Source organism: Gasterosteus aculeatus, chromosome 16, assembly GCF_964276395.1.
Source record: "Gasterosteus aculeatus chromosome 16, fGasAcu3.hap1.1, whole genome shotgun sequence".
NCBI lineage: Eukaryota > Metazoa > Chordata > Actinopteri > Perciformes > Gasterosteidae > Gasterosteus > Gasterosteus aculeatus.
Genome location: NC_135704.1, coordinates 11,226,617 through 11,244,431, shown reverse-complemented (window position 1 = coordinate 11,244,431; position 17,815 = coordinate 11,226,617). Strand labels below are relative to the sequence as shown.

General features: G+C 43.9%; 2 protein-coding genes across 3 annotated transcripts; both read left to right on the top strand.

Moving 5' to 3' along the window:
- The first annotated feature begins 304 nt into the window (after positions 1–304).
- ttc21b (tetratricopeptide repeat domain 21B) lies at positions 305–9,805 on the top strand. Its single transcript, XM_040202205.2, has 29 exons — positions 305–715; positions 1,022–1,151; positions 1,263–1,373; positions 1,468–1,634; positions 1,758–1,880; positions 2,252–2,409; positions 2,883–2,967; positions 3,101–3,199; positions 3,328–3,520; positions 3,628–3,725; positions 3,859–4,059; positions 4,149–4,278; positions 4,363–4,520; positions 4,669–4,893; positions 5,035–5,273; positions 5,519–5,591; positions 6,083–6,193; positions 6,285–6,423; positions 6,659–6,765; positions 6,863–7,051; positions 7,247–7,357; positions 7,454–7,535; positions 7,637–7,787; positions 7,868–8,029; positions 8,128–8,323; positions 8,606–8,830; positions 8,964–9,084; positions 9,184–9,251; positions 9,385–9,805. Exons 1-29 carry the CDS (start codon positions 692–694, stop codon positions 9,460–9,462), a joined length of 3,954 nt encoding a protein of 1,317 aa, XP_040058139.2. The 5' UTR covers positions 305–691; the 3' UTR covers positions 9,463–9,805.
- A 443-nt stretch (positions 9,806–10,248) lies between these two features.
- galnt3 (UDP-N-acetyl-alpha-D-galactosamine:polypeptide N-acetylgalactosaminyltransferase 3 (GalNAc-T3)) lies at positions 10,249–17,786 on the top strand. Of its 2 annotated transcripts, none has more exons than XM_040201394.2 (12): positions 10,249–10,518; positions 10,919–11,185; positions 11,476–12,011; positions 12,709–12,881; positions 13,246–13,395; positions 13,550–13,784; positions 13,886–14,003; positions 14,104–14,304; positions 15,485–15,616; positions 15,832–15,933; positions 16,039–16,191; positions 16,281–17,786. In XM_040201394.2, the coding sequence occupies exons 2-12, from the start codon at positions 11,183–11,185 to the stop codon at positions 16,392–16,394; spliced, it is 1,917 nt and encodes a 638-aa protein (XP_040057328.2). In that variant the 5' UTR covers positions 10,249–10,518; positions 10,919–11,182; the 3' UTR covers positions 16,395–17,786. The 2 variants fall into 2 exon arrangements, with proteins under 2 accessions (XP_040057328.2, XP_077947235.1); XM_078091109.1 differs by having other exon boundaries at positions 10,302–10,335.
- The last annotated feature ends 29 nt before the right edge of the window (positions 17,787–17,815 follow it).

The window sequence follows — 17,815 nt, the reverse complement described above, 5'->3', positions numbered from 1 at the left end:
TTATTTTTTTGCTTGTTGCTTCAAATGTCCTCAAAGTAATGAGGACTTGCTCTCAAATAAAATCATGGCACAGGGTAAAATCTACCAATTCATTCATTTGTTGAAAATAACAATCACCCTTACAATTTCCTTACCTTAGAGTTCTATCTGAATTATCAGGTTTACCATTATTAGTATTATTATTATCAGTGAAAGTAATAACGTCACATTTTGTTTAAAAAAAGGATGACTGCGCCACCTGGAGATAGAAAGGCCACACCAGCTCGAGAGAGGGCGTTGAATGTAGTGTTCTTATTCCCAGAGTACAGTCTGTCAGGCATTCAAACGGGCGTGAGAGACCGTCAATGTCCCAAATCATTGCGCAAGTATACTTTACCAAGTGATTATCAAAATACTTTTGATATAATGTGAACTACGGTTGGGATTTAGATGTGTAAATCATACCAAGATTGTCGCAATTAACAAGAATCCAGTAAAGAAATGGTGCCTGAAAGAAATAATAAAGGGAATACGTTTCCCTCAGGCACGTTGCTGTTACCGGGGTAACGCCGAAGGAGTTGTTCCAAGATGGCGAAAACACAGCGAGAAAAACAATAATGTCGTTCTTTTGCAATATTACAATGCGGATAATGTAAATGATCTGTTATTGATTCTACAAGATTATCCGTTGAACACAAGCGTATGAGCCAAGATGGAGGATGAAGAAACAACGTTGGTAAGTAAACACGAAGCAGAAACCCAAAGGCTGCTCATGACTTTAGCGTTTCCAAAAGGCCACTCGGGATTATCTCAAAATGATACAAAGAACCTACCAGTTAGCCATTAACGATAGATGACTTTTCATCACACATGACGTAACGTAAATTGAATTGATAAGTGTTAAAGCGATTCATGATACCGCCAATCGTTTATCTGTGTCCGTATAACTGTTCGCTGACATACTTAAGCTAAGCCAAGTCTTTCTGGTGTCACTTTGTTTAAGCAGTATAATGTTAACTGTCTCTTCTCTGTTTTTCTTCAGGCTTTGATAAGATGCTACTGCTATGAAAAGTATTTCAACCACGCAGTGAACACTTCTGCCGCAGCGCGGAAGAAATTCACCCATGATCCCATCTATACCTTTTTCCATGCATATGCCACCTTGATGCAAGGTGAGCTTGAAAGAAGCAAAGAGAATACTTACTGCATACGCTGTTTAAGTCACTCATCTGTGTGCTCTGCTATCTGTCATGCGTGTGCTTCTGTCCTCGTTCTGCTTACAGATAAAATCCAAGAAGCCTCAATGGAGCTGGACACGTTAAGAGACAGTCGAGACGTGTCTCTCTGCACGTTAATGGCTCTCGTCTATGCAGAGAAAAAAAAGACTAACCCCGGTAAGCCATTGTAGTCCTTTTTAATAATGCCACTGTTTTATGCACTGGACTGGACATGTATGCTGATAAAATGCAAGTGTCTTTGTATTCGCAGAAAGAGAAGTCATCCAAGAACTCGATGCTAAGGTCAAGGAGGATCGAAAAAGTGCGTCTCCCAAGAGTCTGTACTACGCTGGGACGTTTCTCTGGCTATTAGGGCGAAATGATAAGGCAAGGGACTACACAGAGAGAATGATTAAACTCTCCGGTGGCTCTAGAGAGGTGAGATGTTCATTTTTCTCATGCGTCATACTATCTTGGAGTATATGTTGTGATAAGATGGACGTTGTGGCTTCTCTCCTATTTTCACTCTGGTAAAGCTATGAATGATAATTGTTCATTCAGGGGATGATCCTAAAAGCCTGGATAGATGTGACATCTGGTAAAGACGCCTACGCCAGAAAGGCTGGAAAGTATTTCGATGAGGGACTGAAAGAGAAGGCAGATGTTTTTGCTCTGATGGGAAAGGTGAGATAGGAATCACAAATCCATATTGAATGTTCTTCCTCAGTGACGACTGAAAAGGTTATGATGCCATCAATTCCCTTATTTAACCTGTTTCCGATTGACCCCATTTTTGTGTGTGTCCTTTGCCAACACCTTCATATGGTTGTATGGCGGTAAAAACAGCCAACGAAGTATCTTTCAGTCCATTTGGACAGTCAACTATTTTAATTATTCCTTTGTAACCTGACACATTGCAATCAACACACTTGGTTCTAGGTTTCTTGCTTTTTGACATTTAGGCAATTTGTTCATATTGAGTACTAAAGGAAGAGTCCTATTTCATTCTAGCCTCGGGGTACGATACACCTTACGTTTTGTTTCATCTGTCCTAGGCACAATACTATGAATATCGTCAGAACTACTCCGGAGCATTGGAGATGGTCAACAAGGTCATCGTTAGTTTTCCTGGTTTCTTGCCCGCACTCACCAAGAAGATGAAACTGTTGCTCAGCCTTCAAGACTGGGAGCAAACCATCAATGCATCACACAGGTAATCGCCGAGGTGGTTGGGATGTGTCTCCCAAGTCATTGACAGATCTCGTCTTAGCGCAAGCCTGTTCGAGAGTGACAATGTCTCTTCCAAGTGCAAAAGAATTCATAATCACCAAAAGGAAAAAGCACAGCCTTCTTCTACAAATGGCAAAGCATTCAAGTGCAAATGAAAAGCAGCGCATACTGATTAAGCCATTGTTTGCGCTCGCCCTTCTGGATGTTGTCCACGGTGAGGCGGCATAAAAAGGCCTTTGAGCCAAAGGTCAGAAGTCTAACACAATTTCAAGGATTGCTGCTGCAGGTTTGCGAGTGGGAGGTGTCATCAGACTTCACCGTTCCTTTAAGTTCCAATGTTATTTGATTTGGAGCTTAATGTCAGAAGTGTCATATTGTCTATTACTATTGCGGAATTCCAAGCTTATAAAATGCAGCTGACTGACCTTAACCGCAACACATTGTTTCATATTTCAGGCTCTTACAGAAGGATACAAATAATTTGGAGGCACTGCGGATGCTGGCTCTACATTCTTTATGTAGAGATGGAGATATTACTGAGGTAAAATAAACATTTTCACATTGATGCCAAACAGCGGGAATTAAAGAAACATTGTAAATACCGACATTCATGATGGAGCGTTGGAAAACCTCTGGTCCATTTGCAAAAGCTGTTTTTATATCCCCCTTGGCAGTCGGTAAAGCAGCTTTCAAACCTCATCGGCAGCATTGAGGTCATGGAACCACACAACCCAGAGCTCTTCTACAGGATGTCTCTGGCCTTCACCCGGGTTGTAAGACAATCCTTCAAGAGTTGTTTTCTAAATTCCTTATTGCCACATTTTTGGCCCTCATTACCTCTGAATACGTTTTTTCATTTGTTTGGAATTTCAGCATCTACACTTGTCTTTTTTTCTCGTAGTGTGGACGGAATGAGAAAGTTATTGAGCAGACGTTTAGGATGGTGGAAAGAGCCTTCTCTGTGGCATCAGGGGACTCCGATTTCGCCACAGAGTTGGGCTACCAGATGGTGCTTCAGGGCAGAGTCAAGGAGGCCATGAAGTGGTACAAGACAGCCATGGCTTTGGATGAGACAAGTGTCTCTGCTTTGACTGGTAACGTGTACAAGTCATTAACCTGTTGTCTCCACGAAACTCTGGGTTCAAACGTACTTTTAAAAAATATTTCTGAAGATATAAAAAATGTATTTTACGTTTCTCAGGGATAATTCGTTGCCAGTTGATAGAGGGCCAACTTGAAGACGCAGAACAACAGTTGGAATTTCTTACAGAGATTCAACAATCTATTGGAAAATCAGGCGTAAGGTCCTTTATGACTTGTTATGATGTACAAGAAGTAATGCCTAAACTACTTTACTTCTTCTAACCAACCATCTTGCGTCTCACCTTCTATAATTGATGATTGATACAATTGATAATGATTTTGTCCACAGGAGCTACTGTACCTACGTGCTCTGCTGGCGGTTAAAAAGCTCCGCTCCCCGGAAGAGGTGACCAATCTGCTGAATGATGCCGTGGACACACACTTTTCCGCTCTGCAGGGTCTACCTCTGGGAGTGGAGTACCTTGAGAAGCTGAACCCGGACTTCCTATTGGAGATTGTCAAAGAGTATCTTGCATTGTGTCCCGCTAAGGTACGGACGGAAGATCCATCCATGCTGGACTGTTTGTTGTTTTGTTATATTCAATATATCTTCTTAAATACAACTTTGACTTGTTTCAGCCTCCAGCACAGGGCCAGCCTTCGGCTCCTCAGCTTCAGCACTGTGCCACTTTGTTGGACACTGTGGTCAAGATTGTCCCCGGTCTACCCCAAGGGGTTTTCCTGCTAGCCAAAGTCAGATATCAGTCTGGTGAGCGCTGCATTTAAAATACGTTTTGGTATCTTTACTGCATATGTTTTTTTTTTAATCTGCATTGCTTCTGTGTTCATTCAGGTGACATTGTAGCTGCTCAGAGCAGTTTACAACGCTGTCTGGACCAGTGTCCTTCTTATGCAGATGCTCATCTGCTAATGGCACAGATTCATCTGCTACAGGGTAACTTCCCATTGTCTTCCCAGTCTCTTGAACTCTGCCTCAGCCACAACTTTGAGGTAAGGTAACCAGAGTTATTGGCTTCATAACATTGACTGGATAATACGGGCCCATTTTCTTATCTGAGCAGGGCAAATGTAAAAATCCCATTTATGTGTAATATGTAACTGTATGCACTGCATGTCCGTGACGTCTTTTACATTCCAGATACGAGAACATCCGTTGTACCACCTGATAAATGCTCAGGCTAAGAAGAAAATGGGTGAGCTGACAGAGGCCATTCAGACACTGCAGATGGCCATGAGTCTTCCAGGTGTCCGCAGAGCTGGATCCTCGTCCAAATCCAAGCACAAGAAGATTGTGCTGAGTTCTGCGGACTGCGTCTCCGTCTTCTTGGAGTTAGCTGAGGCCCTGTGGCTCAACGGAGAACAGGTAACATTTAGAGTTTGGATGTAAGACTCTTGTGTGCTCTTCTGGTCTCATTGGTTGATCACTATAGTGTTTTGTGGGCTTTCCCCCATTTGCCTTGTATGAAAAAAAAGTATACACTTATGAATGGGTTTAACACTTCAGCATGAAGCAGCAAAGGTGATGCAGGATGCCATCAATGAGTTCTCGGGAACCCCTGAGGAGCTACGCGTCACCATTGCCAATGCGGACTTGGCCCTGCTGCGCGGAGACACCGAGCAGGCACTGAGTATGCTCAGAAACATTACCCCGGAGCAGCCGTACTACATCCAAGCCAAGGAGAAAATGGCATACACGTATCTGAACCACAGGAAGGACAAACGTCTGTATGCCAGCTGTTTCAGGTAAGCAATACATATGGACGAAATGTACGAAGAAAGCGTATTGAAATCTTGATGTAAGATAGTAGCTGAACATATCTAAAGCCATTCCTCCAGTGAAGATGAGATGTGCACAGTTGCCTTTAGTTTTGTCTGAAGAGCTGAGATGCAGCAGAACATAACAGAGCCTCACACCTGCTTAGACATACTGTATGTATGCATAATAAAGTTTATTGAACGTGTATGTGATATCTTTGTCTTTTCTGCAGGGAAATGGTTGAGAAGATGCCCAGCCCATACACATACCTCTTATTAGGTGACGCCTACATGAACATTCAAGAAGTAAGTGGAAGACGTGATTGTTCTGTATCTTTTTTATATGGATATTGTCAAAAGTGTAATGAAAAAATCGTCCTTCATGGTGATTTTATAAATTAAATTAATATTTATAAATTAATTAATATATAAATTAATATGACTCAAATGTGTAGCCTCTGTTTAATGTAAGGTCACTACCGTTGTGAGTTGTATTACAATTCTACAATCCTAAACATTCATGTAGAGGATCCTCGGATGTTTCTCTTAGTAGGATGAGTAGTAGTATGAAGCGTGTGCGTGATTAAATGGGAGGCGAGCCAAGCCTCGTAATGTCAGGCATATTGACACATACTCTGGTCGTGATGACAGGTAAGATAGCATCATTCACGACTAAAATAAATCTTACCCAATATGCTCTTAATCCTCGTTAGTTTGTAAATGATTACATGTTATAGACATCCTGAATAATATTTACAACAAATTGTCAAACACTTGCAATTTGTTTTTATCCTCAGCCCGAAAAGGCCATTGAGGTTTATGAGCAAGCTCTGAAGAAAACCCCCAAAGATGGTGCCCTAGCCAGCAAGATTGGGAGAGCCCTGGTCAAGACTCATAACTACATGAAGGTTTGTGTTGGAAACTTATTTAAAGAGTGATGAACATGATTAACTCATGGGGAAAAAATAACAGTGTTCACACAAGGCTGCTGTTACACAGGCAATAAATTACTACGAAGCAGCCCTGAAGACGGAGCAGCAGAACTTCCTGCGCTACGACCTGGCTGAGCTGCTGATGAAGATGAAGCAATATCCGCGCTGTGAGGGAGTTCTGAATGAAGCTTTGGCCCATGAGTCAGGTACTTAAGGCGTCACAGTAATACACGCACAAAGTGAACCCCTGACCTCAAACACGCCATTAGAGGATTTTGTCATTAGGACAGTTTGTGCACTGATAAACAAAAAAAGTACTTGTTGCATTGCAAGAAATGTAAGCAAATACAACGAACTGTAGAGCTAATCACATCCTCGTAGTAGTGAGTTGAAGACACTTTTTTAAAAACTTTTTTCTTTCTTTTCCTCGAACGTACCAAGTGGACGAAGTGCCGGCGCTCTCCGATGATTGCCGCTATCTGGTGCTGTTGGCAAAGGTCCAAAACAAGGTGGACAAAAATGAGGAAGCTCTCCTTTCCCTGCAAAGAGTATGTGGTTGTTGTCATCTTTCCACATATTGCGTGATGCAATTCTGATTGGTTTGATGAGGACTTCACAAACACATTACATCTCCCCTCCGCACAGGCCCGGGATGTGCAGGCCAAGGTGCTGAAGCGGGTGCAGTTGGAGCAGCCTGACGCCGTCCCCACGCAGAAACAGCTTGCCGCCGAGATCTGCGCTGAGATCGCGAAACACTACACAAGTCAGAGGGGCTATGAGAGGGCAGTCAAATTCTACAAAGAAGCTCTTGTGTATTGTGAGACGGATCGCAAGGTCAGTGCAGCCGAATGAAAAACATCCTGTGTGTTGACTGCAGCTGTGGTTAACAAGCACTGGTATCTTTTAGAGTCTGGTGCTTGTGATCTTAGTTGTTGATAGTTGGGCTTAAAGGCCTGATTCATGTACCCTGCATTATTCCAACAAGTGTGTTGTCACATAAATGCAAATGATTTCACTTGCTGCTCTTAGGTGATGATGGAGTTGGCCCGGCTGTACCTCACTCTAGGTGAGGTTGACGCATGCCAGGAGCAGTGCAGCGTCATTCTGAAGAGCGACCAGTGTAACGAAGACGCCACTCTGGTTCGGTTTCTCTTTCTTGTCCCCACAGTTTAGGCCGTGAGCTTTATTTTGGGAACGTATTCATAGAAGTCATTTCTCACATGTGTTTGTTCTTAGATGATGGCTGACATTATGTTTAGGAAGCAGGACTACGAGAAGGCCGTTTTCCACTTCCAACAACTCCTGGAGCGCAAACCAGGTGCATCAGAGCCACGTTTCAAAGCATTTGTGGCGAATGTAAATGTGAATTGATGAGTTGACGTTTCCTAAATGTTACTAACTAATGCCTGTTTCTTTCAGACAACTACCCAACACTGTCACGTCTCATTGACTTGTTGAGGAGGGCCGGCAAGTTAGAAGAAGTTCCCAGATTTATTGATATGGCAGAAAAACATTCTTCCAGGACTAAATTTGACCCTGGGTTCAACTACTGCAATGGACTTTATCTGTGGTAAGTTTGGAGGACCTTTTCCTCAAAAAATGGTGAAATACATTTTAAGATTTGGGGCTAAACTTATGCTTGCTGCTCAGGTTCACAGGACAACCCAATGATGCTCTGCGGCATTTCAACAAAGCAAGGAAAGACAATGATTGGGGTCAAAACGCTGTGTACAACATGATTGAAATCTACCTAAACCCTGACAATGACACCATGGGAGGAGAAGTATTTGAGAATTTAGATGGTGAAATAGGGTGAGTGGCAGTAGAAGCATTCGATCCCATAAGATTCCAAATCAAAATAAATAATATGCAAATACTTCTGTCTAATTCTCACGTTTTTCTTTCGCCAGGAACTCCACGGAGAAGCAGGAGTCAGAGCAGCTCGCTGTGAGAACGGCGGATAAGCTGCTGAAGGAGTTAAGGCCACAGACGCCAGGAGGACACACACAGCTCCGCATTCTGGAGAACTACTGCTTTCTGGCCACTAAACAGAAGGCCAATGTGGAGAAAGCCCTTAGTGTTTTCACAGAGATTGCAAACAGTGAAGTAAGTAAACTGAATTTGGTGCAAAGATAGATTTCTCTCGTGCCAGGAGCTGTGCATTGTTCAAACTCCCTCTTAATGTCACTAATTCTATTTGAACTGTAAACTTTACATTTCATCCGGCTGAGTGTTAACACAGTAGATATAGTATAGTATTGTTCTCTATTTACTGTTGTGTGAAAATACCATTCAAAGTGATGAAGTCCGTAGGGTTTAGGTGTGAACAAGTGGAAGTGGCATAGTGGGGGAGGTGCCGTCTGACCAGGAGTCTTCGGTTGCTTTCAGAGCGACCACGTACCGGCACTCCTGGCCATGGCGACAGCTTACATGATGCTGAAACAGACTCCCCGAGCCAGGAACCAGCTCAAACGCATCGCTAAGATGAACTGGAGCCTTGTTGATGCCGATGAGTTTGAGAAGAGCTGGCTGCTCTTGGCAGACATCTACATCCATTTGGGAAAGTACGACATGGCCGGTGACCTGTTGAAGAGATGCCTCAACCATAACAAGGTCCGCCGAAAATTAGGGTCCATGTTTGAATGTTATGTGGTTCGCAAGGCAGTACGATTCCCACAAAAATTCTGCCCTTTTTCTTTTTTGATTTGTGTTGTTTCTTTGTGAATAATTTCCAATTTTTCCACAGTCATGCTGTAAGGCTTATGAGTATCTGGGCTACATAATGGAAAAGGAGCAGGCATTCCGTGATGCAGCACTCAACTATGAACTGGCTTGGAAATATGGAAATCGAACGAACCCAACTATTGGTATGACAGCTAAAATCACATTTCTATTCAAACAGACTAAATGTATTATGTATGTATAAAAAGGCTATTTCTAACAAGTAATGGCTGTTTTTGTTTTAGGTTACAAGCTGGCTTTCAACTACTTAAAAGCAAAGAGGCATGTTGATGCCATAGATGTGTGTCATAAGGTGAGACACATTACATTACAGTACATGTCATTTAGCTGACGCTTTTATCCATAGCAACTCTCAAGACACCTATTCACATTTTTATAATTTGATCTGGTTTCATTCTGATAAAGATTTTTGCTTTCATCTACAGGTTTTGGCTGCTCATCCAAATTACCCAAAAATGAAAAAGGAAATCCTGGACAAAGCTCGTGGTGCTCTGAGATCGTAGTGTTGGAAGTGTGTGTGTGTGTGTGTGTGTGTGTGTGTGTGTGTGTGTGTGTGTGTGTGTGTGTGTGTGTGTGTGTGTGTGTGTGTGTGTGTGAGAGAGGGAAAGAGAAATAGATGAGGTCAATGCTTCTGTAATAAATAAATGTGTTACTTTGATTGAAGTCCTCTTTTATTGTTTAGCTTTAGCTTTTATGTGTCGCGATACATTCAGTGGGTTGTTATTTGTGGTGTTTCTTTTGAAGAAAACTTCCTTAAAAACATTGAATAAATGAATTGTTGGGTTGTGGCAATCCTGAGGGAAAACAATGCAGTGGAGTTCAAGGAATTAAAACCAAATACCCAAATGGCTTGTTAGTATGTATTTTTTTACTAAATTAATAATCATTTTTCATTTGCTAAAATCCCCATGTACATTGTCTGTGAAAATGACATACAGTACATTTATAGAAAATGAATATCAACTAGTGTGTTGATAAATAATTATAGTGTAAAGCTTGTATTTCATATCAAATAAAATATATTTCCGCTATGATTGTATTTTTTTATTGAGCTGAAAAAAGAGACAATTTGACAAATGCCAAATATTCAAACATTTACAAGCGTGACTGCAGACGCAAAGCAGAACACACAGTGGACATTTTAGTGGACATAATAAAGTGGAAGCCGCCGTGGAAGGGAAGTGGGAACACGGTCACTGCAGATCGAGTCACCGTGCGAGTCAAAGGCAGAAAGGACTCAAACTGCGCTCTGATCAGACTCCCTGCTGCTGGTATCCGCGTCTTTACTCACTCAGGCATTCGACTCTTTATGAAGACCAACCGGGGCGGCGGGGAGGGGGGGGGCAACGGATTAGATCAAACCACAATCCGTGCGCGTGAGTGTCATCTTTGCCAACTTTTCACCACGCAGGCTCAGACGTGATTAGAAAAATGCACGTGAGAAAGGACGCTTGAGTTTCCCCCGGTGCGCGCTGCGCCATGTGCGTAAAGTTCGTGTCCGCGTTCGTATTGAATCTGTGTGCAAGACGACGTGTTCTCTCACAACCCGACTGGATGCGGTGAGCTGTGTGTGTGTGTTTGTGTGTGTGCGTGTGTGTGTGTTTGTGTGCGTGTGTGTGTGTTTGGGGGGGGAGGTTGTTACAGCGCGTTCCTACGTTATTTGTAACCCAGCAACTGTCCCAGTGAATGACCAGTTGAACAAATCCTATTAATGGCACCATTATTGAATCTGAGGAGCTCCGTGGAGACCTCCGTCTGCAATATCCCCGAAGTCAAACCGAGCAGCAGAGCGCTTCAGTTTTCTTTAGCTTCATCGCGGTAGTATTTAAAACGAGGTTTCTCCTTTGAGAAACAAAAAAACGTTTTTCAAATACTTCTCTGGATTCGAGAATAACAATCGCTAAACTTTTTGGGGATTTTTTATGAATATCTTGTCGTGGTTTCTCAAATGTGTCCCAGGTATGGATTGTGACACGCAGAGGTTCTCTTTGCGCAGGCGCGCCGGCGCGTCTCCTCCCTCTACCTGAGAAGAGCGCACCTGGATCCAGCGAGACGGAAGTTCTGTGAAAGCCGATCTCAGAGCGACTCCTGTTTGTTTCTCTTCCTCCGCGAAATGTTCCTTTGGAGTACAAGCGACTAACAGAAGATCTCCAGTCAAAGCAGGATGCCCTTGGTCGTCAAGAACGCTTTAAAGGTCTTTCCCAACTGAAGTCTCAGCGTCTCATGGTAAGTGGGGATTTTCTAAAAAAAAAAAAAAAAGGGTCACAAAAGACGATCGAATCTTGTGACTGGTTCATATTTTTTTTCAAGCGTGCTTCTTCTAGCTTCAACATGAACTGCTATGTACTTTGTTTTATTACAGAGTTCCAAGTAGCACAGCTCCGTGATGCAGCCACTAAGCTGTTATGTATTTATGCAGAGAATGTTGAATTTGTCTGACCGTGTCTTGGATTTGACAGTTACATTAACGCTGGTTAATCATCACTCAACATCTGAAAACATGTGTCGATTTACAGCTGAACGTCAGTAAGCAGCCTGCTCTCCGTCCGAGAACAATGATCCATCTCCGTAGGGTCCTCCGAAGGCGATTGCACCCCGTCAAACTGGCCGTAGTGGCTCTGGTCTTCGTCACCTTCGTGTTCCTCATACAATGGGAAGTTGGGAGCCAGAGCCAACAGGAGGACCCGTGGCTGAAGGAGATGGCGGTGAAGCGGGACGCCGTGCTGGGCATGGTGATGGGAGCCGTCAATAACTTCAGGGACGTGATCCCGAAGATGCAGATCGGGGCCCCCGTGCGCCAGCCGGACGGCGGAGACGGTGTGTCTTGTCTGCCGGGCCGCTACACGGCCGCCGAGCTCCGACCAGCTCTGGAGCGGCCGCCTCAGAGCCCCAGTGCCCCCGGAGCAGCCGGAAAGCCTTTCCACACAGATTCGCTGAACCCGGAGGAGCAGAAGGAGAAGGACCGGGGGGAAGAGAAACACTGCTTTAACCTGTATGCCAGCGACCGCATCTCCTTGAGCAGAGACCTCGGACCGGACACCAGACCCCCAGAGTATGCCGATTTTTACAATCCTTACACTTTTTTGATAAAAACTGCGCAAAGCCCCTCATGTTTACCTATTTTTACTCTCTAAATGTGCACAAAGGTGATCATTGTGTTGTTGAACATAGTTGAATACATTTGATTAGCATTAACACATGATTATCTTTTGGAACCACCTAGTGGGTGTTCATCTTTCCCCATTTACTACTCTGTGGATTTAAATATCATTTAAACTGATAAAAGAGCACCAGATCAGTGTTGGACCCAACCCAAACATTTCCATCTGATTTGCTTCTTGCACCCGGGGGGGGGGGGGGGGGGGGGGTAAATCTCCGGCAGAAACCACAGCAGTGATTGTTCTGACTGGGACTTTGTTTCAGCATCCATGCCCGGTTACTGTTTTTGGAAAGAAGCACTGTTGTGTTTGGCAAATTACATCACACCAAAGTGCATGTCGGTCCAGGAACATGTCAGGAGACAGTTGGCACGTGACACCCACATAAAGCCCGTCCATGTATTGCCCATCTTTCGTGGCAAACTACAAAGTCTCCCCCGCTGCGATATGGCAGGTAGTTCTAAGGCTGCCACACACGCGGTGTCGCCGCCGAAAGGGACACCCCACAGGGGACAGTGTGCAGATGTAATAACTACACTATTGTGCCGCGGGACAGTCAGATCTTTGTGCTCTTTCTCCTCCCTGCTGCAGATGTATCGAGCAAACCTTCAAGCGATGCCCCTCCCTGCCGACCACCAGCGTTATAATCGTGTTCCACAACGAGGGCTGGAGCACCCTGCTGAGGACGGTGTACAGCGTCCTCCACACCTCCCCGGCCATTCTCCTCAAGGAGATCATCCTTGTGGACGACGCCAGTGTGGATGGTAAAAAAAAAAAAATTCAATGGGGCCCCTTCAGGAACCGCTCTGCACTCTTGTGGGGTCTTTGGTTTCATGCGGCTTGTTGGGTGGGCAGCTCTTTGGTGAGCCACAAAACATTCGGAGAGTAGCTTCCTGCTCCCTTTGTGGCCCGTGAACTGGGTTACAACAGGAAGCCGGGGGGCTGCTGGTGAATACTTTCCTGAGAGGAATTAACAGAGGTTGTGCTTAGAGATGGGTCTCCCTTAACTGTTAAGCGGGTCTTGTGTAGGAAGGAAACGAAAATGCCATTTTTACATAGAAGACCGTATGCAAGAATCACTGGTATTATTTGTTTGTGCTTTTCATAACGTTCTTCTCTAACTTTCAGATGCGCTGAAGGACAGGCTGGATGAGTATTTGAAGCAGCTGAACATTGTTCGAGTGGTCCGCCAGCGAGAGAGAACGGGCCTCATCACCGCCCGGTTGCTGGGAGCCTCCGTGGCCACCGGTGAAACCCTCACCTTTCTGGACGCCCACTGTTAGTCAACACTCCTTGCGTAAACCACAGAGAAAAACCAGTTCCACGCCCTGACGTACACACCCACGGCTCAGCCACCTCGGCGCGGCCGCGCTGCCTCGACGTTCCAGGGGCTTTACTGATCGCCGTCTGTCTGATTTGCGCGTGTTAACAGGTGAATGCTTCAATGGATGGCTGGAGCCCCTTCTGGCGAGGATAGCGGAGGACTACACCGCAGTAGTGAGTCCTGACATAACCACCATTGACCTCAATACTTTTGAGTTTACAAAACCGTCGCCGTACGGCCAGAACCACAACCGGGGCAACTTTGACTGGGCCTTGTCCTTTGGCTGGGAGAGTCTACCGGATCACGAGAAACAAAGGAGGAAAGATGAAACATTCCCCATCAAGTAAGTAAAAACATTTACACAGATATAGAAGGAAAACTGGATATAAATTCAAATTGGTTTGTTTGAAATCATTAAAAACATCAACGGATTCCTCTCCGTAGGACCCCCACCTTCGCTGGTGGCCTCTTCTCCATCTCAAAAGAATATTTCTACCACATTGGAAGCTATGATGAAGAAATGGAAATCTGGGGTGGTGAGAATATTGAAATGTCCTTTAGGGTAGGTGTCTCTCCTCTTGCCACCCTGCAGACAGCCGTGTAGGTGTTTCCAACCGCCCGTCATTGTGCGTCTGTTTGTGCTGTCTCCCATTGACCTGCAGGTCTGGCAGTGTGGCGGACAGCTGGAGATCATTCCCTGCTCTATTGTCGGCCATGTTTTCCGCACTAAGAGCCCCCACACCTTTCCCAAGGGCACGCAAGTAATTGCTCGTAACCAGGTTCGACTGGCCGAGGTATGGATGGACGACTTCAAGGAGATTTTTTACCGTCGTAACCACCAGGCTGCACAGATGGCCAAAGATGTACGTAGTGCAACAACCCCCCCTCACACACACACACACACACACACACACAAACACACACGGACACACAAATACAACTCATGTCTGTGAATGAGCAGCATTAAGTTGGATGATTATTTTTTTTACCAGGATAATTTCACTGAGATTTTCGATCTGTTTTGTAAGGTTGCTTTAACAGGGGGGGCAAAGTAAAAGTTTTACCTGATAAAAGTGTCGTCTTAATTAGTGTTTCCTTGAACATAATGTTCAGGACATAGAAGTACGTGAAGAAGTAAGAAAGAATCAAATTATTGATTCTTACAGTAGCAATGTAAGGCAAATGAGAAGAGAGAATTAGATCAACAATTAGGGGCTAGAAGCTGTTAACAGACAGAGGAGCTTTTTTTCTGTTAGATGACTGAAGCTCACAATGTTTCCCAACATGTGGTCCCGGAGGTGCCATAAATGGTTCCCTCAGGGTAGTAGCTCACAGAGCAGGCAAGCCCTCTCCTGCTGATTTAAACAGACAAGGCGTCTTTAAAGTATCCAGTGTAGTAGTTATCACTGTGCACCAGTGTGAGCATCGCTGTAGTAAGTGCTCTCATTTCTTCAAGAGCATTACAAACCCTTTTAAAATTGTCACTAAGCTTCCATTTGAAAGGTACGCTGATAAAAAACGTATCTGTTATTACTTTGTTCAAGAAGGCAGTGCATCATATGTTACATTTCTCCAAATGGATGACTGCTCAGTGTAACTTCCACAAGGGCCACTGTGACATTTTTTAGCTTTATTGTATTTCGAGTGCAGTGGCAAATTAGCAAATGGCAAGTTGCTAAACTCCGAAAGTGACCTTGGCCAAACACTATTGCGTCTGTAAGCTCTTAGTGTTGTTTACCTAGTAGTAATTTACACTGCATTTTATTGCTGAAAGTCTTGTTTCTGATACTTTTGTTGTCTTTGATCACACTTTGATCTCATCAGAAGGCCTAATTTCTGTGTGGAGGACAATCTTAAAGATTCGAAGCCCTTCCAATTGATCTGAAAAGTGATCTCATTCTATTCTTGAAATATTTCATCAGAACTCAAAATAGGTCACCGTATGAAGTCTAGATTGCTGTTGTTGCTTTGTAGTTAGCCGTGTTACTGTCCAGCATGCCTGCAGTGTGTCGTTGTGCTCAAGATCCCGTTGTTTTTTAACAGAGGGCCTTCGGGGAGATCTCCAAGCGCTTGGACCTCCGTGCGCGGCTGCAGTGCAAGAGCTTCTCGTGGTATTTGAAGAACGTTTATCCAGAAGTCTTTATGCCTGATCTCAACCCACTCCGCTTTGGCTCGGTAAGATCACGCAACTCTCTTCTTACCAAACCTCAGAGCTCTGTCTCGCCGCTGTGGGTTTCCACTTGGGATCTCCGGAGGGTACTGAGCAGTTCCAATTTGACACCACTGAAAGCACTCCAGAGGCTGGAGTTGTTTGAACAGCTTGCATTGGATGTTAGTTTTTCATTTCGTTTCCTCCCACCGCTCTCCCCTCCGCTTCTCCGCCCCTGTAGGTGAAAAATGTCGGCAAAGACGCATGCCTGGACGTCGGAGAGAACATCGAGGGTGGGAAACCGCTGATCATTTATCCGTGTCACGGACTCGGAGGAAACCAGGTCAGTCGGACAATTTACCCTCCAATCTCTGACCGATGCATCTGTGAAATGTAATTCAATTTAAATACGGAGGTTGTTGTCATTTTTATGTTTTCTCTGCCGTAGTATTTTGAGTTCTCCACACATCACGACATCAGACACAACATGCAGAAGGAGCTGTGTTTACACGGGGCGGAGGGGACGGTGAAGATGGAGGAATGCCAGTACAAAGGCGGCAGCACATCTGTAGGAGCCGAGCAGAAATGGGAACTGAAGGAGGTGAGTTTCCTGCGCTGCGGATTTGTAGTTTCACACACTTTGGTTTAAAATGGTATAGGAAATAACCGTTTGGTCTTCTCCTCACATAGAACCAGTTATTCTACTTGCCAGAATGGAACATGTGTCTGACTGCCAGCCATGAGCACCCTTCTCTGGCCCTCTGCAACCCCTCAGACAGACACCAACTCTGGAGCTTCGTCTGAGTGTGAAAGCTACCACTTGTAGCGGCTCTACGCACAGGCCGACACAGGTACACCACACTGTATGGAGCTAACGTGCAGCGTGATGACACTTAGTATTTATTTTTATATGTAGAAGAACTGTACTGCTCCTGGGGAATTTTGACTTTGGGAGAAACCACAGCTGGAAGGAAGCATCGAACTAATGCTCCAAATCAGACGGGGAACTGCGTTTTTTTTTGTTTTTTTTGGAAAGGATGAAGATGCACAAGTGCCCTTTTGTTTCGTATTCACTACTCTTTTCACCTCTCATGTGCAGTATTGGGTTTATAAAGTTAACATTGAATATTTTCCAGTAAGACACACAATATCTAAAACAAAATTTTGGCGTTATCTTTTTACAGAAAAATCCCAAATGTCATGCGTCAAAATGACTGAAATGTGGGGCGGATTGTCCCCTTTTTATAAGAACTTTTAAAACAATGCAAAACCTGATTTGCAATCATCCAGTGCCTTAAATGTAATTTTATACTGGGTGGAGGGAGTGCTGGCTGGGGGGCACGAGAGGATTGATGCAGTTTCCTGTTGATGTAGAATAGAAGCTTCTACGGTATTTTTATCAAGGCATCTTCAAATTAGGATCAAAGTGAATAGACTGATTAAATTGGCTTTTGATTAAGAAACATTTGCAGGAAATAGATTTCATAATGTCTATAGAATTAGCTATTATCAATGCAGTCTAAAATAATCCCACTGTTAGTCATCCCTTAAATCATTTGTTAGAATATTTTGATGTGTTTCTAATATGCCCAACACATTTATACTCGGTAAGAGTAAAAAATACACCTACCTGTAGCATTAACGTCGAGACTTTAATTAAGAATGTAGTAGTTTTATCAAGGTGTACTTGATACGCTGTCAAATTATTGTAGACATATGAAGAATGATCATTTGTGTACCAGTTTGGACTCCTTAAACACAAATATATAAACGGTTTGTACTTCAGCTGTTCATTCCAAGGGCTCTCAAGAAAAGGGAAATGTAGGTTATTGTTGATGATTGAAATGCATTTTTATTTGACCTAGAGTGCGTTACTAACAACTTACATGTCAAACTTCATGAGTGATTTTCAATATGAATTATTGTCTTTTAATTAGCGGCATTGTTTATCTGTTTTTTATGTTTATTTTATTCTTTGGTGTTCATCACAAGGGGACTTTTTAATGTGAAATGAATTCAACTAACGAATTCTATTTGTTGAGCAAAGGTCTGAAACTCTTCCTCTACATCTAACCCGGAGTCCACTAATGAATCTCTAGTGCAGGCGCTGGTGTTCACATGCTAGGTGTCTATTTTTGTCTTGCTATTAAGTCATTTTCAGGTCAATAAACTGAGTTGGGGAGTTTTGAAAGCTAATTTGTCTCATTTCTGCCTGTGATCTGCAG

Coding starts and splice junctions, on each gene's coding strand:
- ttc21b (XM_040202205.2), top strand. CDS start 692: ATGGAGGATGAAGAAACAACGTTG. Junction 3,200..3,327: donor CTCTGGCCTTCACCCGGGTT/GTAAGACAATCC, acceptor TTTTTCTCGTAG/TGTGGACGGAATGAGAAAGT. Junction 7,358..7,453: donor GTAACGAAGACGCCACTCTG/GTTCGGTTTCTC, acceptor GTTTGTTCTTAG/ATGATGGCTGACATTATGTT.
- galnt3 (XM_040201394.2), top strand. Junction 13,396..13,549: donor CACCTTTCTGGACGCCCACT/GTTAGTCAACAC, acceptor GCGTGTTAACAG/GTGAATGCTTCAATGGATGG. Junction 14,004..14,103: donor ATATTGAAATGTCCTTTAGG/GTAGGTGTCTCT, acceptor ATTGACCTGCAG/GTCTGGCAGTGTGGCGGACA.